The sequence below is a fragment of the Streptopelia decaocto genome (genome assembly GCF_964273445.1).
Source record: "Streptopelia decaocto genome assembly, chromosome: 5".
Classification (NCBI taxonomy): domain Eukaryota; kingdom Metazoa; phylum Chordata; class Aves; order Columbiformes; family Columbidae; genus Streptopelia; species Streptopelia decaocto.
Window position 1 is genome coordinate 29,661,689 of NC_138659.1, and position 23,866 is coordinate 29,685,554.

A 23,866-nucleotide genomic window follows, 5' to 3' on the forward strand; every position below is an offset into this window, starting at 1 on the left:
GGTTATAACTATAATAGTATTTATGATACTTAACTTCATTGCAGAAATATCTTTCATTATTGAATTTCACTGTAACTAGATATAAACTCTTCTTGCCTTATTTGACTCAGTTTATATTTTGAATTTTCAACTTAACGGCGAATTTGTTTTCTGCTGTTACCTGTATGAAATCTTAAGTAGGTTGACATTAAAGAGGACAATTTCCAAATGCTTTAGATGTATAGAATCTAAACATCACACTGTAGAAAGAAGAATGTGGAGAAACCGGTCAGTTTGTGTTTTGTATCATGAAGTTTCTGAATTGTGATTATAAAAACAAGCTTGCTTTTATAAAGTCAACAGAATATGAAGAAAGAGTCAGTAATCACTGTTCTGTAGTGATTTATGGTGCCTCCATAGTGTTGGATGTTCTTAAATGCGACTCTTGGTATCTTTTTTAACGTAATACCTGTTGGGCATTGGCACTGGTGCCCAAACTGAAAGCATTATGTGGCTTCTGGATCTGTAGATTTGTTTTCTGTCTTTCAATATCAAAATTGGTTTACTTCCACTGTAAACGAGGTAGTATACATTGTTTTCCTTGGATGAAGAATCGGTTTAATGTGAACTCTGGAAGGCATTTCATTCCTCTTGTGTAGATAAAGGTTATTCAGTGATTTGGAACCAATGTAAGTTTTGAGTTCTGCTTAGTTGATTAAAATTAAATAGCAGAAATAATTGTTTTTCACTGTGTATCTAATTATAAAATGTATTTGACCATGCATTTCATAATTTGTTAGTTGTAGCAATATCTTTCACTACTTGATGTCATGCATCCCTTCAAATATTTTCTGAGGTTTGAAGAGCCTAACACAGGAGACTCTATTGTGAATTCATTTGCTTGCACATCTTTAGTGTGATACCGTGAATCACTTAAATATAACCAAGAAAGATGTTTTACATTTGAAACCTAAATTAGCATTGCTCATTTTTAATTATCTTATAGCATACTGTTCTTTATGTAGGACACTTCTAAAACTGATAATTGCATCTGTAAAAAGATGTTACACTTTATATGTCCTGTTGCATTCTTCTTAATTTTTAGTGAAATAATTTAAATGTTTTATTGATACCTTTGTCTTTTTCTCAACAGTTTTCAAAATCTTGTTAATGTGATGGCATAAACTGGTAAAAGGCATTTGGATTACATCATGGATATCAGCAGTGGTGATTGATATTATTTGAGTGGTGCAGTGAGAGTCTGCTCTGTGAAATGTCAGAAGTTAATATTTCTTCAAGTCTTGCAATGGTAAGTGGTTTCCATTTTGTACTAATTAAATAACTTGTTATGTAAGGTGTATTTCATTAGAAAGTAGCATACCAGCAAATCAGTAAAGATTTCTGTCTTAGCTATTACTTTTAATCTCTGTCAAGTTCAGCAATAATTACTCACCTGAGTGTACACTGGAACTTGGTTTAATCTATTCCATTGTAATCCATTTGAAATTAGAACAACCTAGGTAAAACAGAGTATCTAAATGACCCTGGTTTTCATGTTTAAGTTCAACCTCAAATGAGATCACTCTTCAGAAGGTATTGAGCTTATGTGTAAAAGGGGAAAATATAAAGGCAAGTTTATCCATTTCAAAAATACATATAAACAACCATTATAGGCAACACATATTAATAGTTACATGGGTTTTTTTTCCTCTCTTCAACTGAACTACTGATGTTTTGCCCATTTACTGTGTGTTATATTATTTCTATTTTCCCTTAAGACAGAGTTCATTGGACACCTCATGCTTTGTCTTGCACCATTACTTTTAAATGGCCAGAATGGAAGTCAGTACGATAGCAGCTCTTTACCTGTATGTGCAGGAGTACAAGCAGTGCACCTTGCCAGGCAGGCCTGTCAGGCAGTGGGAACAGCTAACAAGCAGGAGGGTTGTATCAGCACAAATACTATGTGGTTTTGAGAACATTGGAAACTTCCACTTTCTAATTGCATTTTCTGCATTACACAAAATGATGTGCTCTATCTAGAGGTATACCAAGCAAGCATTACTTCCATTAAGAAATGCTTACTTGCATTATGAATACCTAAACAGACAATATAGTAAATACCATTGTCGGAGGGAATCGTATTGCCTAAGAGGTGCACTGGTCTTGTCCTGTTCTCTCTTTGATACTCTAGGAGCATCTGACACCTAAATAGTAAATTAGTGAGAATTTAAGCCCTTTTCCCCCCCGCTCTCCTTTTTTGAAGATGAAAAACAGCTATTGAAACATTTTTCCTCCATTTGTCATTTTCAGCCTTTCTAAACAACATGGAAAAGGTTTGATTCCATATTTAAAATTTTAAGTCTTCACATCATATGTCAGTTGAACAGGTTTGTAAAATCTGGAATTTGGGTAGATGGAAAAGGGAAGGTATGCCATTATGTACAAATGGGAATCTAGTCATTATCATGGATATTATGACAGGTTTGTGGTGATATGCAGTTTGACACATTGAATTTTTAAATATGAAATGAATAGAAGGATAAGACCGAACTGATTTATATTAAAGATGTTATTTTGAGATTGGGCAAGTCAAGTACTCCTACATTTCACCCTGAAGTCTGAAATACAGACACTCTCAAACTGGATGTTTTAAACTTAGCTTTGAGTCTGAATTTACTTGAATCTGACGGAGGTGATGATTCATCTCACCAACTGTACAAAAAGTTTAAAAATGGAGAAGGGATGGGAAACAACCTTCTAGTACTTCAGAGGAGATTACTGAGAAGATAGAGCCAGGCTTTTTGTTGCCGTAAATGATGCAAAATTGAGGAGGACCCACCTGGGTGTAAGAGAAAGTATTTTCTCTATAGGGACACTTAAAAACAGGTTGCCCAGAGAAGTTGTGGCATATCTGTACTTGGAGGTTTTCAAGACCCAATTGGACTATGTCCTGTGTTAACTAAATCTGAATTTAATCTTGATGTTCATTTGACCAGGAGGTTGGACTAGATTGCCTCCCAAAGTCCTTTTCAACTTGAATGATTTTATGTCTTTGATTCAGACATTTTGCTTTAGTTAATTTTTAGTATTAATGACTATAACTAGTTTTTACTAGTGTGGATTTTTTTTTAATCCCCTGTTAAATTAGAATTGCAATTGTGTTTTGTTATTTGTGAACTATTTGGTTTTGGTTTAAGCAACAAGAGAACAAGCAAATACAGTTTTGATGGTTTCCTTCTTAGCATGTGAAACCATGTCACTGGAAACTGGGGGATGTTAAGAATGTGAATTGGTACCTCTCAGTTGACCAGACCAACTTAAATAATAATACCAATACACTATATAATTTGTACTATACATAAAAATGGTGTATTTTAGTAACCGGAGGCTAACTGGAACATTCCAGTATTATGTAAGGCAGAACTACGAACATTCACACACAAGTACAAGCCAGAGCAACCACAGATACCAGGTCAGCTACTTTGTAGCTTTGCCCTAATTTATTGGCACAGAGTGGTATTATTACGTTCCACAGGCATGTTCAGTTTTGCCTTAGGTACATTTGTGACAATATATTTTTCAGATTTGTTGTGGCTGTAGGTGTTTGTAAAATATTTTTTTGACTGTTTTGTTTACATTTTTTTGAAGGTTTCCCAATGAGAGGATCACGATGAACATACTTTAGGGACTTGCCATAGTATGGCTGCTTCTCGATCTACTCGTGTTACAAGATCTACAGTGGGTTTAAATGGTTTGGATGAAAACTTTTGTGGTAGAACATTAAGAAACCGTAGTATTGCTCATCCAGAGGAAGTTTCACCCCATCCTCAAATACGATCAAGGTCACCAAAGAAGAGGCCAGAGTCTGTGCAAACTCAGAAGGGAAGTAACGGTGGAAGAACTACTGATTTGAAACAACAGAGTGCTCGGGAATCATGGGTGAGCCCTAGAAAGAGAGGGCTGTCTACTTCAGAAAAGGATAATGTTGATAAACAAACTGTGGAAAATTGTGAAAAAAAACAAACAGAACCTGTTTCACCAGTTTTGAAAAGATTTAAGCGCTGTCTGCGTTCAGAGGCACCCAACAGTTCGGAGGAAGACTTGCCTGCTAAACCAGAGAAGGAGTCATTGGAGCATAAAAGCTTAGTGTCGGACAATGATGCAGTCTCCACAGGGACTAAGCGAGCTTGTCGATGTCTTATATTGGATGATTGTGACAAAAGGGAAGTTAAAAAGGTGAATGTCTGTGCAGAAGGATTTAATAATTCTGCAATAGTTGATGAGATTGCAGGCTATCAGACTGTCAATGGAGTTGGTGAGAGAGACTCAAATTCTCTTAACTGTGATGACTGTCAGCTTGATGGGAACACTAAGCAGAACAGTGCTGGTTCCTGTATGGCCAAGGACAAAACAGTAGCAGAAAATGGAAACTCATTTGCCCATTCTTCGTTGTTGCTTAATAGCAGCAAGGAGGACAGTGTTGTAGACCATTATGTGCCTTGCACAAACTCTCAAGAACAGGTAAAGTTAGAGGACCACAAAGTAATAAATGACTGCCTGCCTGAGGAGCACGCTCATCAGGCAGATGAGCCAGCTACAGGGTCCTTTTCTGAAATCCAGTCGTCTTTGTTGAGGGATTCAGAGGAGGAGGTAGATGTTGTAGGAGATAGTAGTGCCTCTAAGGAACAGTGTGCTGAGAACACCAATAGCAACCTGAATACTCATCGTGACAGTGCATCGATCTCAGGTGAACCTGAACCACCTTCGTCAGTGCTGGACTGTGTTTCAGCTCAAGTGACGTCTGTGTCGGAACTTCAAGAACACAGATACACATTGAGAACTTCACCACGAAGGGCTGCCCCTGCCAGAAGTAGCCCCACTAAAAATAACTCTCCTTGTAGAGAAAACGGACAGGTTGAGGAAAATAATCTTAGTCCCACTGAAAAGAATGTACCTGTAGGTATTAATAATATCAATGGATCTCCCAAAAAGTCTGAAGAAATTAAACAGAATGAAAAAGAAAGAAATTGTAATACGGGAGATCATGGGAGTGACGGACTAAGAAAGCCACTTTCTGAGGGTAGGCTCGTTGCTGGATATGTACCGTCTGCCAAAGAGAGTGCCAACATCCACACTGCAGAGGATGATGAGGAAGAGCCTGATGTGTATTACTTTGAATCAGATCATGTGGCATTGAAACACAACAAAGAGTATGTGTAACTATGGTAACCATGAATTCTGCTTTTGTTTCTTACCAAAATATATATATAAATTAATACATATTTAAAGTACTTTGACAAAAATTTAAGTGCTTTATAATTTTCCTACTCTTCAGTCTTCATTTTTCTTCCTTGTTTCTACCCCATGCAAAATTAAACTCTATTTAATATGCAGTATGGTACAGCAATGTGGTTTATACTTTTCTAGCAATATGAATTCTTTAGCCAGAAATTGTTGGTGTGTTGCCTTTTTTTTTTTAACACATCTGTTGTCTCTTTTCTCTACAAAACTAGCTGGAAACAGAACTAAAGGAATTACAACCCTTACCTGGACTTCAGTTAGTTATTAGCATATCCAGCAGGCACAGCACATGTAGCTTATGAAATCATTCTGTTGTACATAGATATTTAAGGTTAGATACCTCTTTGCAGAGTGTCATGGGAAAGACTTAACCATTATTGTGTTAAGGAAGTTAAATTGATCAAACGCAGTGATTTGAGAACATTCTACAGAGTAAATTATGTCTACATCGCTGTTTATATTCATTAAATGTAAATATATACAGGTTCTAAGCATTATTAGAAAAGAACACTAACTTGTTTTTATATTTATCATCTGAATGTAAGTAGAATGGTGGTAATCACCCATTTGTGGTAACTGAAAGAGATTCTTGAAACAAAAGGGCAATTTTCTCGGTGAAGAAAGTTTACATTGAGAAAATTAGTCTTTGGATGATGGTTTTTGTTGCATAGTCTTTGTGTTGCTGTTTTGACTTGCTGTGTTTTGCTGTTTAGTAGATGTTCTGCATTTTGTTGTGAGTACCGAAAGACCCAATGCAGATGAGCTTCAGTTGATTTCATATGAAGAGTTAAACCACTGCTCGTAGTTTCTGTAAATAATCACAGCATGATTATTATGAATGTGGGGCACAAGGCACATCTGATTGTTTAGTCCAGGAGAAGTTTGACTGGGTTCTTTGGCATTAGAGTTGCGTTATTTTTATAATGAAATTTTGTTCGATACGGGATATGAATAAACTGTTTTAACCGGAGAAAATTGTAAATTAGAGCATGGTTCAGACAACCTATGATTCCAAAATATGGTTCAGATTGGTAGCCTGTTTACAAGAGCTCATTGGGAAACTTTTGAAATTGTGACTGGGACTTGGTGGCTTGCTACTAACTGGCCTGAACGGAAAAGTCCAAAAGAAATTGCTGTTAATTTTAACCTCTCTTATATTCTACTGATTTTTGGTGGCAACAAAAGTCCAAGCTACAGTTCACTTCTAGATGAACAAACTAAAAATGCTGCTTTTCAAAAGGGACGAATGCTACTGAAGGTAGTGTTAACTGGATTCTTTTTTCCCCTTTTAAAAAAATGTTGGAAAATTATGGGCAGTCTTTTGTTGTAGTTGATCATATTTGCGAGAAAATAAACCTAGTATTCTGATGGTTCCTCATGGTTATAAGATCCTGCTAAAGAACTTAAATGTATGTTTTGGTATTTGAGTGCCATTGTCCTTTATCCAGACTTCACAGTTGGAGAGTTTAATAGAAAGCACTACATCCTTTTTCAATTTAAAAAATACCCAAGTTCGTTAGAGAATACTCCTAATTCATGTGTTACAGTTTTTCAATAATGTCTTAATTATACCTTTGGTTCATCTCATTTGGTGCTTATTTTCTGAAATGTTAAATGAAAAAAAGAAACGAAGAGTTTTAGCAGAAATGTTTTCCTTGATTGTTCAGATGCAAATACTTGCAGGCTCCCATGCTCTTGGGTGAAGGCTTTTCTCTTTGCCTGTCATATTTCTGGCTAAGCAAAGTACGCTGGTCTTCTTATCACATGTTCAAATGGTTCACAGCTTTGTTTTCCTGTCCTTCATCAGTTTGTGATTAAACTTGTCTTTATGGATGATTTTTTTTCTCTGGTTCATATTTCTATTCTCTTTTATAAGCAAATTCTGAGAGACATTATCTTGGCTAGGTTGAGGAGGCAGATTTTTCCAAGGCATTAATACCATTCTTTGGATGTTCCACAGCATAAAATAGAAGTTCTATTCCTCTGGAGTAAAAGCAATTTGATATGTTTGTAAACTTGCCTTATTTCTTGTTACATTACGTATCTTGGTGGCATACAGAGTCACACAGCTGCTGATAAGACTTGCTATAAGAAAAACAGCTAAACATATATTATGGTATTTTTGTATGAATTTTGTTCCTTTTTGAATGTTGTCGTGTTTAACTAACATTCATGTATTAATATATCTGGAAAACTGGGTGATATAATAGGAAAAATAAGCATCACAGAAAGCAAATTAGGGAATATTATTCAGAGAGAAGGCTGAAATGCTTCTTTAATAAAACAGATCCCTCCTACAAAGACAGAGCAGAGGTCTCTGAACAGGAATTTTACCTCAACATAGACATTCATATAGATAATAATAGCCTGATCTAGGGGATTGCATAATTGTAAAATATTGTTAATGTTAGTTTTTCTGTTATTACACATACACTTTGAATTTTTGTGTATTTTGATTGTTTTAAAAATATGTTTTGATGCATATTAGAGAATTTTGCTTACATGTTCTAGCTCAGAAGCCTTTGCATTTTCTCTTGAGGTATTTTCATCCAAACTGAACTTGTTGATTTAAAAGTTTTTACGCTGCTTACTTTTATATGCTGTGCTTAGTGTTTCGCATCTGTCTTTCCTCAGGAGTTTCTTGTATCTCTTTGCTGTATCTTTTTATGGTTTAATTCTTTCTTACAGTGCAGTAGCTTGCTTTAATTTTCTGTCTTATGCAATATTTTATCCTCAGTACATCTTCCCGCCTTTGCCTAGTGTTTCATTTAGTCCCCCCCCCTTTTTTTTCTTCTTCCTCTCTACTTGCTCTCTTTGGAGATTCACAATATTTGGCAGGTATTAGGTTGCACGAGGGAGGATTTTTGTTTGTCACTTCGCTCTGAGTTCTAGATGAAAACGTCATTGAGCAATTGAGTTTCCATGTGCATATAATGCATTATATGGTGTATTTCTAGGATCCTCTTAATTGTGGTTAGCTTTAGAGGGACCATTTATGGCTGTAGGTAAGCCCACTGAAATACATGAATTATGCATGAGCACTTTCCTGCAGGCATTCAATTGCAGGAGTTAGAACCTTGTGTTTATTCAGTAAATAAATATTTTCATATCTCTTTGGCTTCATTTATTACTTTGTAATATATAGAATCATAATAGCTGTACTGACATTTAAACTGAGGAGATATTAAAATGAAATATTTTAATGCATCTCTTAAAACCCAGTATTGTGAATTCTCACCTTCTATGGGTTGTATTGTTGCAGAGACTTTGGAAAGACAGGAGACGATGTAGTATCATACAACAAGATTTAAAATTTAATTGACAGTTCATAGTAATACTGTTAATGTCTTCAGATGCACTTTCAATATTGTATGAATGTGAGAAAGAAAAGAAGCATCTGTGGCATTTCCAGTGGTTCAGGTTTTGTATTTTATTCAGTCACAAATGTTTCTGCCTAATGAATCAGATTAAAACAGTTCTCTGTAAAAGTTCATCTTACTGCACTTGAGTTTGGGTTTTAATGTTTCACCTTAAGGAATAAAGGGAATTGGTATAAATCAAGTAAATCAAGTTACTTTCTATAGTAGCAGTTTTAATCCATAATGGGATCAAGAATGTTACAATGCAGCAACTATTTTGTAAGCAACAATACCAGGACAGCATATAACCTCTGAGTACTTTATAGAATATATCATCAACATAGAAGAAGTAATTTATACATTTTTAGTGTTGAAGCGTAATACAAATTAGTAATTTTGAAAAGGGTGCACATATGCTACATAGATGAGATTACAATGTGTTTTAATTCATCCTTTGTTCCACAAAAGGGTGGTGTGACATAGTGATATTTTTCTTAAGCTGCCGATTAATGTAAAACTTAAGAAAATTGGTATTTTTTTCAGAGAGTAGTTTCTACTGTCTGGTAGATTGGTCTGTGGTGTTAGTAACAAAAAACTAAATTGGCTTTCATTAGAAATCTTATTTCATGTCGAAGCTGAATGCTGCAACTGGTTCATCCGCAAAATAGGAATATAATGGAAATCAATTAGAAACTTCTCATATGAGGTGTTTCTGATCTACTGCAGTTTGGTATTGCAGGTAGTTGGGTTATTAAGACGTTATGATAGTGTAATGTGCATACGACCACATTTATTAATGAAATTCTCATTCTGTTGTACACAAGCTTAAAATATTAAGTATTTTGCGCGTGGTTTGCTGCCAGAATTATTATTGTATCATGTTTTAGAAGATCCTTTCTATATATAAATACTTATCAATGGAAAAATTGTAAGTGATGAAAAATTATTGCAAGATTAAATATTAAGGTTTAGTTAAGAGTATTTTTGTAATCATAGAATCATGTTCTATAATTACATAAACTATTCAGTAAACACTAAATAATAGAGTTGTTAATTTGCAAGAGATAATGCCTGGCGCATGTGCTGCGTCTGCTTTTCTCTCTCTAGTAAGAGTCTTACTCTACAAGCCATTAAACGTGAAGTACATTTGTCAGATTCATTTTTCTTCATCTTAACAAAGCACAGCACAGTACTAGTGAACAGCACTATCAAATGCAGCACAATCCTCCTTTAAAGAATGCATCCTGTGGAAACAAAGCTTGATTTCTTTCACATTTGTATCCTTTGCTCTTTGCATTCTTTTCTCTCCCGATTTGCTTGATACCTGCTTTGCTTTTCTGCCTGCGCTCTCACCTCCATGAGCCCTGTGTGGCAGCATCTCTGTCTGCTCTGCAGCTCTCCCCTTTCCCAAACTGCCAGTTTTTAGAGGAACTCGTCTTTCCAACATCTCTGATCAACGTGGGTCAAAAATCATGGGAGAAAAATCCACAAATTAAAAAAAAATAAACCCAAAGTTACTATTTTAATACAGGAAAAGTAGAAGTTTTTTTGGCCACCTGTTCATTTAGAAAGGCGTACCGTTTCTGAAGGACCACATTAGTAAAGTCATCAAAACTGGAAAATTAAGTGTTAGTTAATAAATTATTTTGAGGTGTAGGAAATTCACTTGAAAAAAAATATCAAGTGCTGTAGGAAATTAATTGTCCTGATTTTAAAAAAGGGAGAGAAGCCCAAGAAAAGATGGGGTAGTAAGATATTCACCCAGCACAGCTGTGTGCAGAGGGAGCCTCTGGCTGTTTTTGGCCATGCACACAAGGAACACTTAAGAAAAGCAGAAGTGATAAGTGTGATCATCCCAGTAATATCAATGTAATATATGTCTGGTGGGACCAGGAATATATTAATGTCTTTTCCTACTTGGTGGGGATGTCTGAGTATTTCGCTAAAATATTGGTAAGCATATTGACGCCGCCAAGAAAATGCGCACACAGTGACTGGCATTTGCTGTGAGAATGCAGGTGTCTCTTCAATTTTAACTAACCCTGCTTGAAATGATAACTCCATTACCAGACTTAAGTATTCGTTCTGGTCTTATATGAAGTTTTGACAGCATCTCCATCACTAACTGCAAAACTGGCAGTATTTTTTAGAAAAGATTTGTACGAGCTGTATGTGTTAGTGCTTGGTTTAGTCTCAGCAATAAGTTAAGTGTTTCTTCGGTACTAGGGAGTACTTAGGCTGTTTTGAGAGGAGGAAGGATCCTACTTCTTTATTTCATTTAAATTTTGTTCTTGGTAGGAATAGCCAGCTGATTTTTAATTTTTCATTATTGCACATCTTTATTTTGCTTTGCATAGCTTAAGGCAAAGATGTGCTGTTGTTTTGTATAACCACCTTTGAAAATGCTATGCTTCCTAAACAAAGGACCATCTGTGTTTGTCCATGGTTTATTATCCTAGTGAATACTAATAGAAATATACCTTTTACTAGTTTTCTTCCTTATTTCTAACTTTTCTCCATCTTTTTTACCCCCCAAAAAAAGATTGAGTGAATAATTCTTTGCATTGCTGTTAGAACATTCAGCTTCTGATGATTGCATATCATGGTCTTGTAATCCAACTACAGTCTCGAGATATTACTGTAACGGAATACTTGAGGGAATAGATTAATTTGTTCCTACAGCAAGAATCTATACCTGAATAATTGCGGAGTTTTTTCCTTGGATTTTAGTGAAAACCTGTGTAAAGTAACATTGAAGGAGTTCGGTAATCCGTGTTGCCGGCTTTCTCAGCGATTTTTCTTCAGAGGATTTCTGTGTGGTTGATGAGATTCATGGCAACATGGGTTATCCCCTTCTGAATGGTTGCTGTCCCCAGAGCCTTTCCAGAGAATAATATCTAAGTGGAGATACTGGAGGAATCTGTATGGTGTTTTGTCTCAGCAAAGGATTTGTTGTTCTCATTAGAGATTATGAGAAGCGGGGAGAAAGAGTTGGGGTGTGCTGTCAGTCTGTCTTTCTGTGCCTCTTGTGAGGAAAATGATTTTACTGCCATTTCCTCATGTCACTCCAAACCTTGAAAACAGAGCAATGACAGGGACCTATATCTTCTTCCCTACTAAATGTCACTGTCCTGCAGGCAAGTACTTTAGAAAGTGCTGCTAAAGGAAGAGCAAAATGCTACATTAAAATATGTTAATTGGGGGGAAGCTGATGGATGATGTTTTAACCTTTCACGTTGACAAGACTGAAACAAGTTAACGTTTGTTCAGAGGCACAGAGACCTAATTGCTACTAAAACAAATTAACAACTTGCTGGACATGTGGGTATTTGCTAAAGGTGCTTTTGTACAGCTGATACGAAATAGTGCTGAGCGTGGTGAACAGCTCTGGGCAAGGACGACACCTATAGAAGTACATGAGTGGGTGTTCTCTTTCTGGGACAGAGTTAAAGATTTAAGAAAGAAAGGGCTACCACAAGTTCAATAAAATGCTGTTCAGATGCTTGAAATACGAAGTCTGGAATTCTGCAAGTTAGAAGGAAGGTGGAATTAGAGTGGGAAGTGGCTGTTTTGCATCTGTGTAAGACTGTAGTAGGGTTTGCTGGTTTGGTTTAGGGTTTGGTGGGGGTTTAGTGTGTGGTTTGTGTCTGTTTGTTTGCTTTAAGTGCTTTTTGGCTTAGTTCTGTTTTGTTTTAACTAAGTGTGCTTTACAGCCTGAGGCTGGCATTCAGAAATAGCGATTTGTTTTTCTGTTACTGGCACAGTAGACTTGGAGAAGCCACTTCATGTATTCTTTAGTTGTTTGGTGTATTACATGGAGATGCAGTTGAATTGTTTACTTCCAAGTATTTTTAAAGGTCTGAAGTACAAATATGAAATACGGATAAAGTACAGTAGATTGCAGTATGTGTAAAGAGGTTAAGCTAGAGTGGAAAAAAACTTCATAATGAGTTGAGGAATTGGCTATAAGTAGATTACATGGTCATAGTATCTAAGCATTAGGTAAGTAAAAACCTACCATATGCTGCTTTCTTCAGGCAAAGGTGCTGTTGTAAGGCCTGACAGGAGTGGATATGTGTCCTTGTTGATTATGCCCTTAAACTCTTCTGTTTCTGAAGGGAGATCAAAGAAGGGCCACTCTCCATCAGTCTCATCTGCTCCCTCGTTGCTGTCATGTGTGTTCACAAGCCTCACATTGAAGCCCAACACTCTTCCCTCGTGCAGTAACAGATTGTTTTAAATCGTGAATGCACATCAGAATAATTTGTGAGAAGCTCTACAGTGTCAGAATTACTATCTCATGACACTGGCAAAGATTTCATGCCAAGCTTACCAGCTGGGAGCATTGTCTGGTGTTTCTGAATTGAAACAAATGAAACCCCAAACAAAACAAAACGTTTCTTTGAAATTAGAAGATTCTGTTTGATCTGACTTAAAGATTTCTTTAGGAAGCCAATCTCTTATACAGCTGCCTTGGGTTAACTTAGAAATTCCAAGTGCAATTAATGTTTCGCGTTTCCCACAGTAATTTGCAGTCTTATAACACGTTTAATACTTTCTCAGTTTAGCAGGTACTAAGGGATTATTTTTTGAATCACTGTCAGACCAAAATGCAGAGTGAAGAATGACCTGGTACGGATAGCAGGTTTGAATCTGTGCTTTGCTGGAGGGCCAGTAGGTGGCACTAAAACAAAGACTTGCTCAAATCTGCTGATGCGTGTGGATTTAGGGCCACAGCTCTTGGAAATACAAAAAACAAGGTTGCTTTAAAGTAGATATTTTTTTCTACATATATTTTAGCCGTGTTTTTTAATGAAATCCTACCTGTGCAAGAAATAATCAGTATTTCAAATATAAAACTTAAATGATGGCACACACATTTTTGCCTTCTAATCCCCCAACTTGATGTTGCTGTACTTTTTATCATATTGTGAACTATATTCACGCAACTGTAGAAGTACAGTTAGTTTTGGGAGTGGAAAATGATGACCACCAGCAGCACAACATTTTATCAGTAACTTACTTGAAGTAATTTCTGTGAGCATCTAGACAATAAATTACAGGGAGCTCTCCGTGCTGATTTTATTATATAAATTACAGGCTTCTTGCTACAGTTTTCCATTGTTACTAAGTGTCACCTCTGTCACCTGCTAGCTTTATAAAACTACTGTATTGTCAACTTAAAAATACTGACTAGAGTTGCGTTAGTGATCTAATGATGATAAATATTTAAATAAGGGAAAAATAATCACTGGGATAACAAGGCAAGCATTTTCAATCCATATATGATTCATGCTAAAAACAAGTCATAAACATTTTGCTATGTGTCTGTAAGATTGTCTGATTAATATGTGAAACTTCGAGGTAGTAAAAGTTGCATGAGTTTATATATATAAGTAAATGTGAGAATATTCATTGTATCATTACTTCAGAGGTGATTATGTAATGAGATACAGACTAAACTTTGGGCTGGGAAGGACCTCCTTCCATTTATTTTCATTTGAAGGGAGAGTAGAAGTAATACTGCTGTTCCTAAGTCTCTAGCTTAAAAGGTGAGAAAATGCATTATAATTATGTGGGAATGTTCAATAAGGAAACTCCAAGTAGTGCCCAGTAGTAGATCCCTCTTGCTAATTTCAAGTTTGTGTGTAAGTTTACGTTGGATAAAGGTATTTAAGATGAAAATTCTTTTTTATGGAGAAGATGAGTGGCAGAAAATTTTCTCATGTGTTCTTAAATGTTTGAGCATTAAGACTTTGTAGGGGCCTTGTTTTTAGAGGAGGTTTGGCATTTTTGTGGTGTTTGGTGAATGTTACCAACAGCCGCTTATATGTCTGCCCCTTATGTTGTCCAACAGGACCAAACCAATGCTTCACATTGACTGCAATTTAACTGAAGCGCTTTACTTATTTCATTCCATCCACTAATTGGAATTAGCCACCTAAGAGTTAAAAATCTTCATTTTGTGGTATCACTTTCTCACATCGCTCTTTCACTTATGGTTTAAAGTACAGGATATTCTCCTCTTGAAGATGTAACTCTTGATACTTAAATCTGGAAATGTAAATAGTGTTATCACTGGATGGAAGGACTGGGGTGAAGAAAGCATCTTGAAAGTAGAACTCAGAAAACTGGATCAAAAGGGAAATGTGTCTCTTTAAGGTACTAGCTGCACTATTTTCAAGCTTTACCACAGACAGGAGAGGAAGCTGCTGCCTCCCTTGTCACTATTAGAAAAATGTTCCCGGGAATGAATAGTGTAATAACTAATTGCCTATGGCAGGACTTCCAGAAATATGGCTCTGCCGTGTGATAATTATTTTATGGAGCAATCCAAGAGTGGAGTAGTTACCACTGCAGCAGAACAGCGGAATCAGCAGGAAAACTTGCTGATGGGTATCAGTCTTTGAGTGGCTTTCCTTTTTTAAATATTGGTCCCTCAAAACCCCATTTTAATCAAGGTTTTTCAGCATAGAGATACTCAAATTGTATCTGTGCTGTATGGAATTTTTCAACTATTCATCTGAAAGTTTCCTGGCAATTAATATGATCTAAGTACTGAGATTGTGGAAACACAGAATTACATTCTGCAGAATGAAAGCTTTCCTATAGAGACAACTGCTTTGGGTTTTGTAAGTGCTAGTAATTTAGTAATTAGAATTGAGAGAAGTTCAGTCAGTGTAGGGGATATGACTGGCTGGGTTTACTCAAATGTTGCAATTTTAGTTGTATGAGTTTGTTTTGTTTTGGCAGAGGATGTGAGATAATTTTCCTTGGTAGTTCCTCACAGATCTTTCAGAGAAAATGATGTAACTGTAGCTAGATAGTTCGATGGTTGCTCTTTGATTGCCTCATGACAATGGAGCCAGTTTTTCTCTCCCCTTTCTCTCCCCTTTCTCTCCCCTTTCTCTCCCCTTTCTCTCCCCTTTCTCTCCCCTTTCTCTCCCCTTTCTCTCCCCTTTCTCTCCCCTTTCTCTCCCCTTTCTCTCCCCTTTCTCTCCCCTTTCTCTCCCCTTTCTCTCCCCTTTCTCTCCCCTTTCTCTCCCCTTTCTCTCCCCTTTCTCTCCCCTTTCTCTCCCCTTTCTCTCCCCTTTCTCTCCCCTTTCTCTCCCCTTTCTCTCCCCTTTCTCTCCCCTTTCTCTCCCCTTTCTCTCCCCTTTCTCTCCCCTTTCTCTCCCCTTTCTCTCCCCTTTCTCTCCCCTTTCTCTCCCCTTTCTCTCCCCTTTCTCTCCCCTTTCTCTCCCCTTTCTCTCCCCTTTCTCTCCCCTTTCTCTCCCCTTTCTCTCCCCTTTCTCTCCCCTTTCTCTCCCCTTTCTCTCCCCTTTCTCTCCCCTTTCTCTCCCCTTTCTCTCCCCTTTCTCTCCCCTTTCTCTCCCCTTTCTCTCCCCTTTCTCTCCCCTTTCTCTCCCCTTTCTCTCCCCTTTCTCTCCCCTTTCTCTCCCCTTTCTCTCCCCTTTCTCTCCCCTTTCTCTCCCCTTTCTCTCCCCTTTCTCTCCCCTTTCTCTCCCCTTTCTCTCCCCTTTCTCTCCCCTTTCTCTCCCCTTTCTCTCCCCTTTCTCTCCCCTTTCTCTCCCCTTTCTCTCCCCTTTCTCTCCCCTTTCTCTCCCCTTTCTCTCCCCTTTCTCTCCCCTTTCTCTCCCCTCCTTTTTAATAGTCTTGGAAATTATGCACAGTGTCTTTTGCTTATGCAGAAGTATTATGTTACTGTTTGAGGTTAAGAAGCCAGAATAGAGACTTCAGTCAAGTGTTCAGTGTGTCCGTTGTTATTTGGCTTACTGCTTTTTCAGAGAAATACTTGGCTTTATTACAGTCATGTAGGGCCAGAGAACTAAAAGCCTGTCTGTATAAAGCTGTGAAAACAGTAGTGGTTCGAAACTTAAAAGAACATATGCGGACATATTATAATACAGTTGGTTAAGAAGTTATGTTGGAATTTAGAAGAGTGTGCAGAGGTTTAGAGAAAATGCAGTACTGCGGCCAGTCTGAAGTGCCTGAATATGAAATATGCCAACCTTGTATTTCAGGATTAGTATTTTCAATTTTTTTCTTGGCAGTGTAAGACTCCAAAATGCACATTTTCATGCTTTTCAGTACTTCCAATATTCGCTTGATAAAATTGGACTTTATTCCTTTGCTTCAGAATATATTCATTAACAAAAACTGAATATGGCCGTTAAATAGCTCCAAGTTAATACTTTTCTTTAGCAGAGGTCCAAAAAAGTGCTGGGAAATATTTTTGTCAGAACAGTTTGCTCAAAACCCCCCTTTTATTTAATTATTTCATGGTAATAGTGCTGTATAGCCACAGATCAACATCACATTAGATTATTTTGAATGATCCTAACGTTCTTGTAATATTTCACAAATATCCATGAAGACCAGAGGTACCGTTTCCGCACCATTTATGTTCAAGTCCATGATCCCTTCACTGAGGTCACATCAATATTTTAATGAAGGAAATAATTTGAGTTCATTATTCTTGTTTTTTTGGTTATTTCTTCTCAAATGTAATTCCTCTTTCCATTCAGACTTAATTATTTACGGCCACCTCATTAAGATGGTTTCTTCCCCCACTGCAAGCACATGAATCATCATTAAACTAGCACGTCATCTAATTGCCAATGTAAATGTTTAAAATGCAATTATTATTTTCTTGCCGTTTCACTTGGAAAAGTGATTGCTTAAATACAATTTGAAGAAATGAGGTAAAATGGTTCAAGAAAAGAAAGGGTTTTATCTAATATCATCTTAGATGCAAGACAAATTTAAATAATAGTAAATTCAGAACAGAATTGTATCCTACTGGTTTTAAACAAGTTCAGTATTTTCATTTCAAACTTCAGAACATATGGCTATATTTTATGTTTTCAAATATTCATCCAAGTGGGAAGAAAATGACCCTTTTTCGTGGGGAGGCAGCAGTTTAATGTCTAGGTAGAAACTTCAGTATTTAATGGTACAAAGGTTGTATTTTGCCTTCAGGCTGTTTACTTCTCTCCACTTGAAGCCTTACCCCATTACCAGTGCAGTCAATTGAAAAACTTGCATTAGCTCAGTAACCTCTGGATTTTTTCTGTAATACATGTGGAATTCATCTTGTTAGGCTTATCTTTTTTTTAGCCACGGAATAGAAAGGAAGTTTACTGGAACAGTGGGGTAGTGAATAGATCCCACCTGATTTTGGTATACGTTAGGTTGCATTTTGTGCTGAACAGTTGTAATAATAAATGTCAGCAAACATTCTCACAAAAAAAGTTGATGCATCATAATTTGCAACAACAGGGGCCATGGGTAACTACATGATTCAGAAAGTGAAGTGGATAACTTCAGCTATAAAGCTGATAAAAGGTATTACATGTAGTTACCCATCTTTTAAAGCCTGTGTTACAATATTGTGTGATTTCCTGACTCTGATTTAGCTGTATAGAAAACAGTTTGGGAAGAGGACATTATTGGGTATAGGTATGATAGTCACATCAGTGACCCTCAAATGTATCTGTTCAATAGACAATCAAAATTGTGCGTGAGCCTGGGGTGGCAGTTTTGGGCAAAACTGACGCTTTCATTCAACTTCTGTATTCTTAGAGGGATCTCTTGTATGCATTTATTTTGCAAATTGTTCCTTGGTTTGTAGATGCATTTCATAAATGATTCTCATATTCTGCTTTAAGGTGAGGGTTATATTAACTGTTTAGATACAGTTTCTGGGTCATTTCTGTCCACCCTCTGGGTTGTGGAGCAAAATGTTAAAATTCTGTGACAGAGTCATTTGTATTGGGGTAGAAGGAAGCTCATTTTTTAAGTGGAAAAGAAATTAGGTCATCTCATTTGTCATTTTTAACTTTGCAAGCAAAGCTTGTTGGTCATAGCTATTGAGAACATGAATAAGTTGTCCCTGTTACCATATTGGGTTAGCTAGTATAGAATTTACATTTGAAGGAAAACACTGGGGGTTTTACTTTTTTTTTTCATGGGTTTATGTAAATTCATCTATTTAAAATAGTTATTGATATAGTTTTTTATATAATTCAGTAAAAATGTCTATGAACTGTTTGAGATAAGCTATGACATCTAGTAGGTGCTAGTAGATAATCATGGCTAGCATTTCGATGGGAGGTGTCACTTTTAAAGACAAATTTAGTGAGATGTTTTCCTTTGTCTCTGTAGTTATCAGAGACTGTTACAGACGATTGCTGTACTCGAGGCTCAACGTACTCAAGCAGTTCAAGACCTTGAAAGTTTAGGCAGACACCAGAGAGAAGCACTGAAAGATCCTATTGGATTTGTGGAAAGACTCCAGAAGAAGGTATTTCAATGGGCTTTTATTAAGTCTTACTTGGAATTTTTTTCTAATAACTAGTAATTCATGGTCTATAGAAATCCGAGAATTCTATATATACTTGTGTAAACATTATGAGTTTAAAATAATTGTTAAACAAGAATGGCCCTTTGCGTGTTAAATCTGTAAAATGTAGTCTTCAATGATTTTATGATATATGCTTTCTTTCCTTTTTTTGATATGTAGAAATCTAATCTTTAATTGTAGTGTAGGTATTTGAAGACAACTTGAAAACTGTAGGTTACTGGAAGTGCTTCATACTAAGGCATCAATCAGATCAAGAATTCATAACTTTTCTCATTAGAGAAATTAAATGTTGTGCTATGACTGAATTTGATAGGCTACTTTTTAAAGAGCAGGAAACCATAGCCCAAAACCAAAATGAACGCCAGGAAACATACCTGAGTTCTGGATAACATAACAGAATATTGTCTGATGGAGGAGAATTGATTTTGATAAGGAAATACTTTTCAAGCTTTTAAAAAAATGTACTCACAGGGATACTGAAAAAAGGTTTAAAGCTTGAATACTTTCTTGCTGCCACGTCTGCCAATGACCAACAGGCTTGACCTTCTAGTCTGGTAGCGACGAATGAAGTAGGTATTTTATGGTGCTCTTTTCCTAGGTTGGTAGACACTTAGATTTGAAGAGTGGTCTCATGTAAGCCATTGGTTTCGTAGTTGCCTTTCCATTAAATTTTGAGATGAATTAATAGCATGCGTGGATGTTGAAAGTATCTGAATGATACTCTTAAGGTTGACCTTTAAATAATGTGGTGAACTTTGCAACAGTTGTGTTCTAGGCTGAAAAGAGCAAAATCAGTGTAAAATATACATTGATTTCTTTGATGGGGGAAGTTCAGGTTTATCATATGATAGCGCTCCATGTCCTGTAGTTTCTTGCATTAAGAAAGGTACAGATCCTGGGCGAACAGTACGTTTAAGCAAAATAAAAGACAGATACTGTCAGGAGCAGGATATTGAAGTCAAAACCACCCAATTTCAACTGAAATACATGCTTTAAAGTTTTATGCTCAATAAGCCATCATTGACCGTGCCGCTGCATATTTTATATGCACTGTTGTGTATTATTTTTGAAAAATGTCATCTCCTTAAAAAGACTGTGTGCTTCATGGCCCTTTAAAAATTCTGATTTTGAATTCTGCTGTTGCCTTCGAGGCAGTATCAGGTTTTCATAACTTTTCAGGATTCGTAGGTTTTTTTGTTTGAATATACAGCAATTGTGTTAAATATCACTTTTCACTTTTCATTCCTTTTTTTCAGGTTGATATGGGTCTTCCGTATCCTCAGAGAGTTGTTCAGCTCCCTGAGATTGCCTGGGACCAATACACCACTAGCCTTGGAAACTTTGAGAGAGAATTCAAAAACCGAAAACGTAACAGTAGGAGAGTGAAGCTGATTTTTGACAAAGGTAAAAGGAAAGTGGGCACACGTTACAAGAAAAATATGACCAGTGTGGAGGTTTAATAATTCCTGTGTTGCTCACAGTAGGTGTACCTGCAAGACCAAAAAGTCCTTTGGATCCCAAGAAAGATGGAGAATCTGTTTCATACTCTGTCTTGCCTTTAAGCGATGGTCCAGAAGGTTCTACAAACAGTCGTCCACAGGTAGTTGTTACAAAAGCAAACATAAAAGTTTACAAAATAGTACCTTTTGAATTTATTTTCTTTTTTAATATGGGTATGTGGATAATTCTGACTGTTACTTCAGGTGTTAATGTTGCTGATGACATGTCGTTTGTGTACTCAAAACAGAGAACTTTTGGTTTAGGCAAATTTTATTGCAAGTTTTCATGCATATATTTGGTTTGGGTTTAGTTTTACTTGGATAGGAAAGGGTTAAGTTATCCTAGCTGTAATTTTTCTAAACACATATTCTGTTTCATATACTGTATTGAGCAGATGATAAGAGGGCGACTTTGCGATGAGACCAAACCTGAAACTTTTAACCAGCTGTGGACTGTAGAGGAACAGGTAATTGGAAACTTCCATTTTGTAGCCGTGATAACATGGCATGAGAATAAAGGCAAATTGTGTAATAATGTTTAAAGCACTTAGAAGCTCAGAGTCCCGTGTATGTAGATACACATCTTTTGACAACTCATACCTCTGCTAGCAAAGTTGTATTTATTTTTTTTTTCCTGTTGATTTAGAAAAAACTTGAGCAATTGCTTTTGAAGTATCCACCAGAAGAAGTAGAGTCCCGACGGTGGCAGAAGATAGCTGATGAACTGGGAAATAGAACAGCAAAGCAGGTAAGATGGAAAATACTTGGAGAAGTAATCCCTTTCTTTGGCTTTTTTTTTTTTTTTTTTAATAGCTTTTCAGGAAGCATTGATAGATATAATATGCAAGTTTCTCTTCAGCGCTTAAGTAATTTATTTCTGATTTGATGGTATTTTCTGTAAAACTAGAGAGCAGTGCAGGGGAAAGGGACCTGGGGGTCCTGGGGACAGCAGGATGACCATGAGCCAGCACTGGGCCCTTGTGGCCAGGAAGGCCAGTGGTACCTCAAGTGTATTAGAAGGGGGTGGTCAGTAGGTCAGAGAGGTTCTCCTGCCCCTCTACTCTGCCCTGGGAAGACCACACCTGGAATATTGTGTCCAGTTGTGGCCCCTCAGTTCCAGCAGGACAGGGAACTGCTGGAGAGAGTCCAGCGCAGCCACCAAGATGCTGAAGGGAGTGGAGCATCTCCCGTGTGAGGAAAGGCTGAGGGAGCTGGGGCTCTGGAGCTTGGAGGAGACTGAGGGGTGACCTCATTAATGTTTACAGATATATAAAGGGTGAGTGTCAGGAGAATGGAGCCAGGCTCTTCTCGGTGACAATCAATGGTAGGACAAGGGGTAATGGGTACAAACAAAAAAGGTTCCACTTAAATTTGAGAAAAAACTTCTTCTCAGTGAGGGTGGCAGAGCCTGGCCCAGGCTGCCCAGGGAGGTTGTGGAGTCTCCTTCTCTGCAGACATTCCAACCCGCCTGGGCACCTTCCTGTGTAACCTCATCTGGGTGTTCCTGCTCCATGGGGGGATTGCACTGGATGAGCTTTCCAGGTCCCTTCCAACCCGTGACATTCTGGGATTCTGTGAAAAAAACTCCCAACAATTCATAAACTGAGGAAGTAAAAAAGAGAGTTTAATTTTTATAATGCTCATAATTAAAACAATAAAATTATTTTGCTAGAAAAAAAAGATTTGACTGCTTGGGTGTTGTTTCAATGCTTGTGCTGTGGTAGTAGTGATGTTAGTCACTGCATCCTAGCAGTTGATACAGATTTACAGAAGATTTATTTGTAGTTGTCTTTTTATTTTGTTTAAGCAATAAATAAAATCCCTTATCTTCTCAGTAGTCCCTTACTTTTCCTTAAAAATGCAAAACCAGGGCCTACATTTCACTAATAACAATATGACTCTTATTCTCGATCTCAAATATAGAATTCTAAAAGCGCTCCAAACCCATGGCAAAGCCAGACCTAGTTGTTCATTAGATTTTGACAACATGCATTTAATGGTATATAGCACGTATAGTGACACCGACCGTTCTCAGACTGAGTTACGTTGGAGTGCTGCATTTCCTGCCCCTCAGGACTGTGGAATGGGCAGACTTGTTAATACTCAAAGAAGAATTAGTCCTGTACTGGGGCCAGTACAAACAAAAGGAAACAGATGTGGAGACACAAAGTGTTTCTACATCTGACTCGTTGGGATTTTTCCCCTATAATGACATAATTTCTCCATTTTGACCCGAAGTAAAAAATGCTGATGTTGTATTTTTACAGTATTTTTAATTTGTCCTGTTTTGTTTTGTTAGAAGTATGCTTAAGTATTTCAATATAAAATCTTTGATCTTATCTATACTTACATGTCTCCATACCTGAAAAAATGAAAATATATGCCTCCTTATTTCATAAATAAAATGTAGAAGTACTTTATATAAGCTAACTATGCATAATTTATGTGTCATTGTTATGAAAGAGTAAGTTTAGCTTCGCCACGTAGCAAAATACTAAAATTCTTACCTTTCTATCACAATTTTTGCTACATTGCCTGTGTACTTTTAAACAATGGCGCTTTTTTCTCTGAAAGCCTTCATCATGTCTGAAAATCCTACAAATGTAGCATTGCAAGATAGATAACGGTTAGAGTAGTTGTTGCAAAGTAGAAAATGCACTTTTCTTATCCTTATATTCAGAACCAATCTGGCAATGCTGGCAAACCTTTGAAGTGAAGGTATGTTATGTTTCAATTGACATTTAATTGTTGCGTGTTGTTTTTTCTAGGTTGCCAGTAGAGTGCAAAAATATTTTATTAAACTGACTAAAGCTGGTATTCCAGTTCCAGGAAGAACTCCAAACTTATATTTATACTCCAAAAAGGTGAGACAATATTACAGCAGAAATTCCATATTTCTGTTTGCATTTACATGCAAATTTAGTCTAAATCATTAACATTTTCAATAGATTTAAGTCTCAATTAGTGCTTGCTTACTAACTAGTTCCACCTTGCATGTATTTCTTACTCGGTAATCTTTTTCTTTTGCCATTAGCACCGTAGAGTGAGTTGGGTGTTATTCTAGTTTCACATCAGCATCTGTTAATTACATCTCTATTGGATCATCATGTCAGAAAAGAGAACACAGCAGTCAGATTGCAGGCTGAGCTAACAGGCTCCGATGGTTGGTCTTGGGGTACTTTTTACTCGTTTGTAAGTTTGCCTGAATTGATAATAGAAGAGGATAATGAGAAGCCTGTTGGAAGAAGACAGGGAGCTGTATAATTCATATTGTACAGTCATCTTCTAATTAACAAAAAGTTATGTGTAACTGAGCACACTGAACTAGTGCAAGCATAGGCTTAAGATTGAAATGTCAT

At 36.9% G+C, this 23,866-nt stretch overlaps 1 protein-coding gene across 4 annotated transcripts in view; it reads left to right on the plus strand.

Annotated features, from left to right (window-relative positions):
- ZZZ3 (zinc finger ZZ-type containing 3) overlaps positions 1-23,866 on the plus strand; it is a 56,444-nt gene that overhangs the window by 21,183 nt on the left and 11,395 nt on the right. For 3 of the 4 annotated variants that reach the window (XM_082054838.1, XM_082054837.1, XM_082054839.1), the window contains 8 exons: positions 1,133-1,288; positions 3,631-5,192; positions 18,810-18,948; positions 20,265-20,412; positions 20,490-20,608; positions 20,903-20,974; positions 21,154-21,255; positions 23,276-23,371. In XM_082054838.1, coding sequence (XP_081910964.1) covers positions 3,682-5,192; positions 18,810-18,948; positions 20,265-20,412; positions 20,490-20,608; positions 20,903-20,974; positions 21,154-21,255; positions 23,276-23,371 — 2,187 coding nt within the window. In that variant the 5' untranslated portion in view covers positions 1,133-1,288; positions 3,631-3,681. The remainder of the gene's footprint in view (positions 1-1,132; positions 1,289-3,630; positions 5,193-18,809; positions 18,949-20,264; positions 20,413-20,489; positions 20,609-20,902; positions 20,975-21,153; positions 21,256-23,275; positions 23,372-23,866) is intronic. The other variant, XM_082054840.1, reaches the window with a different exon arrangement.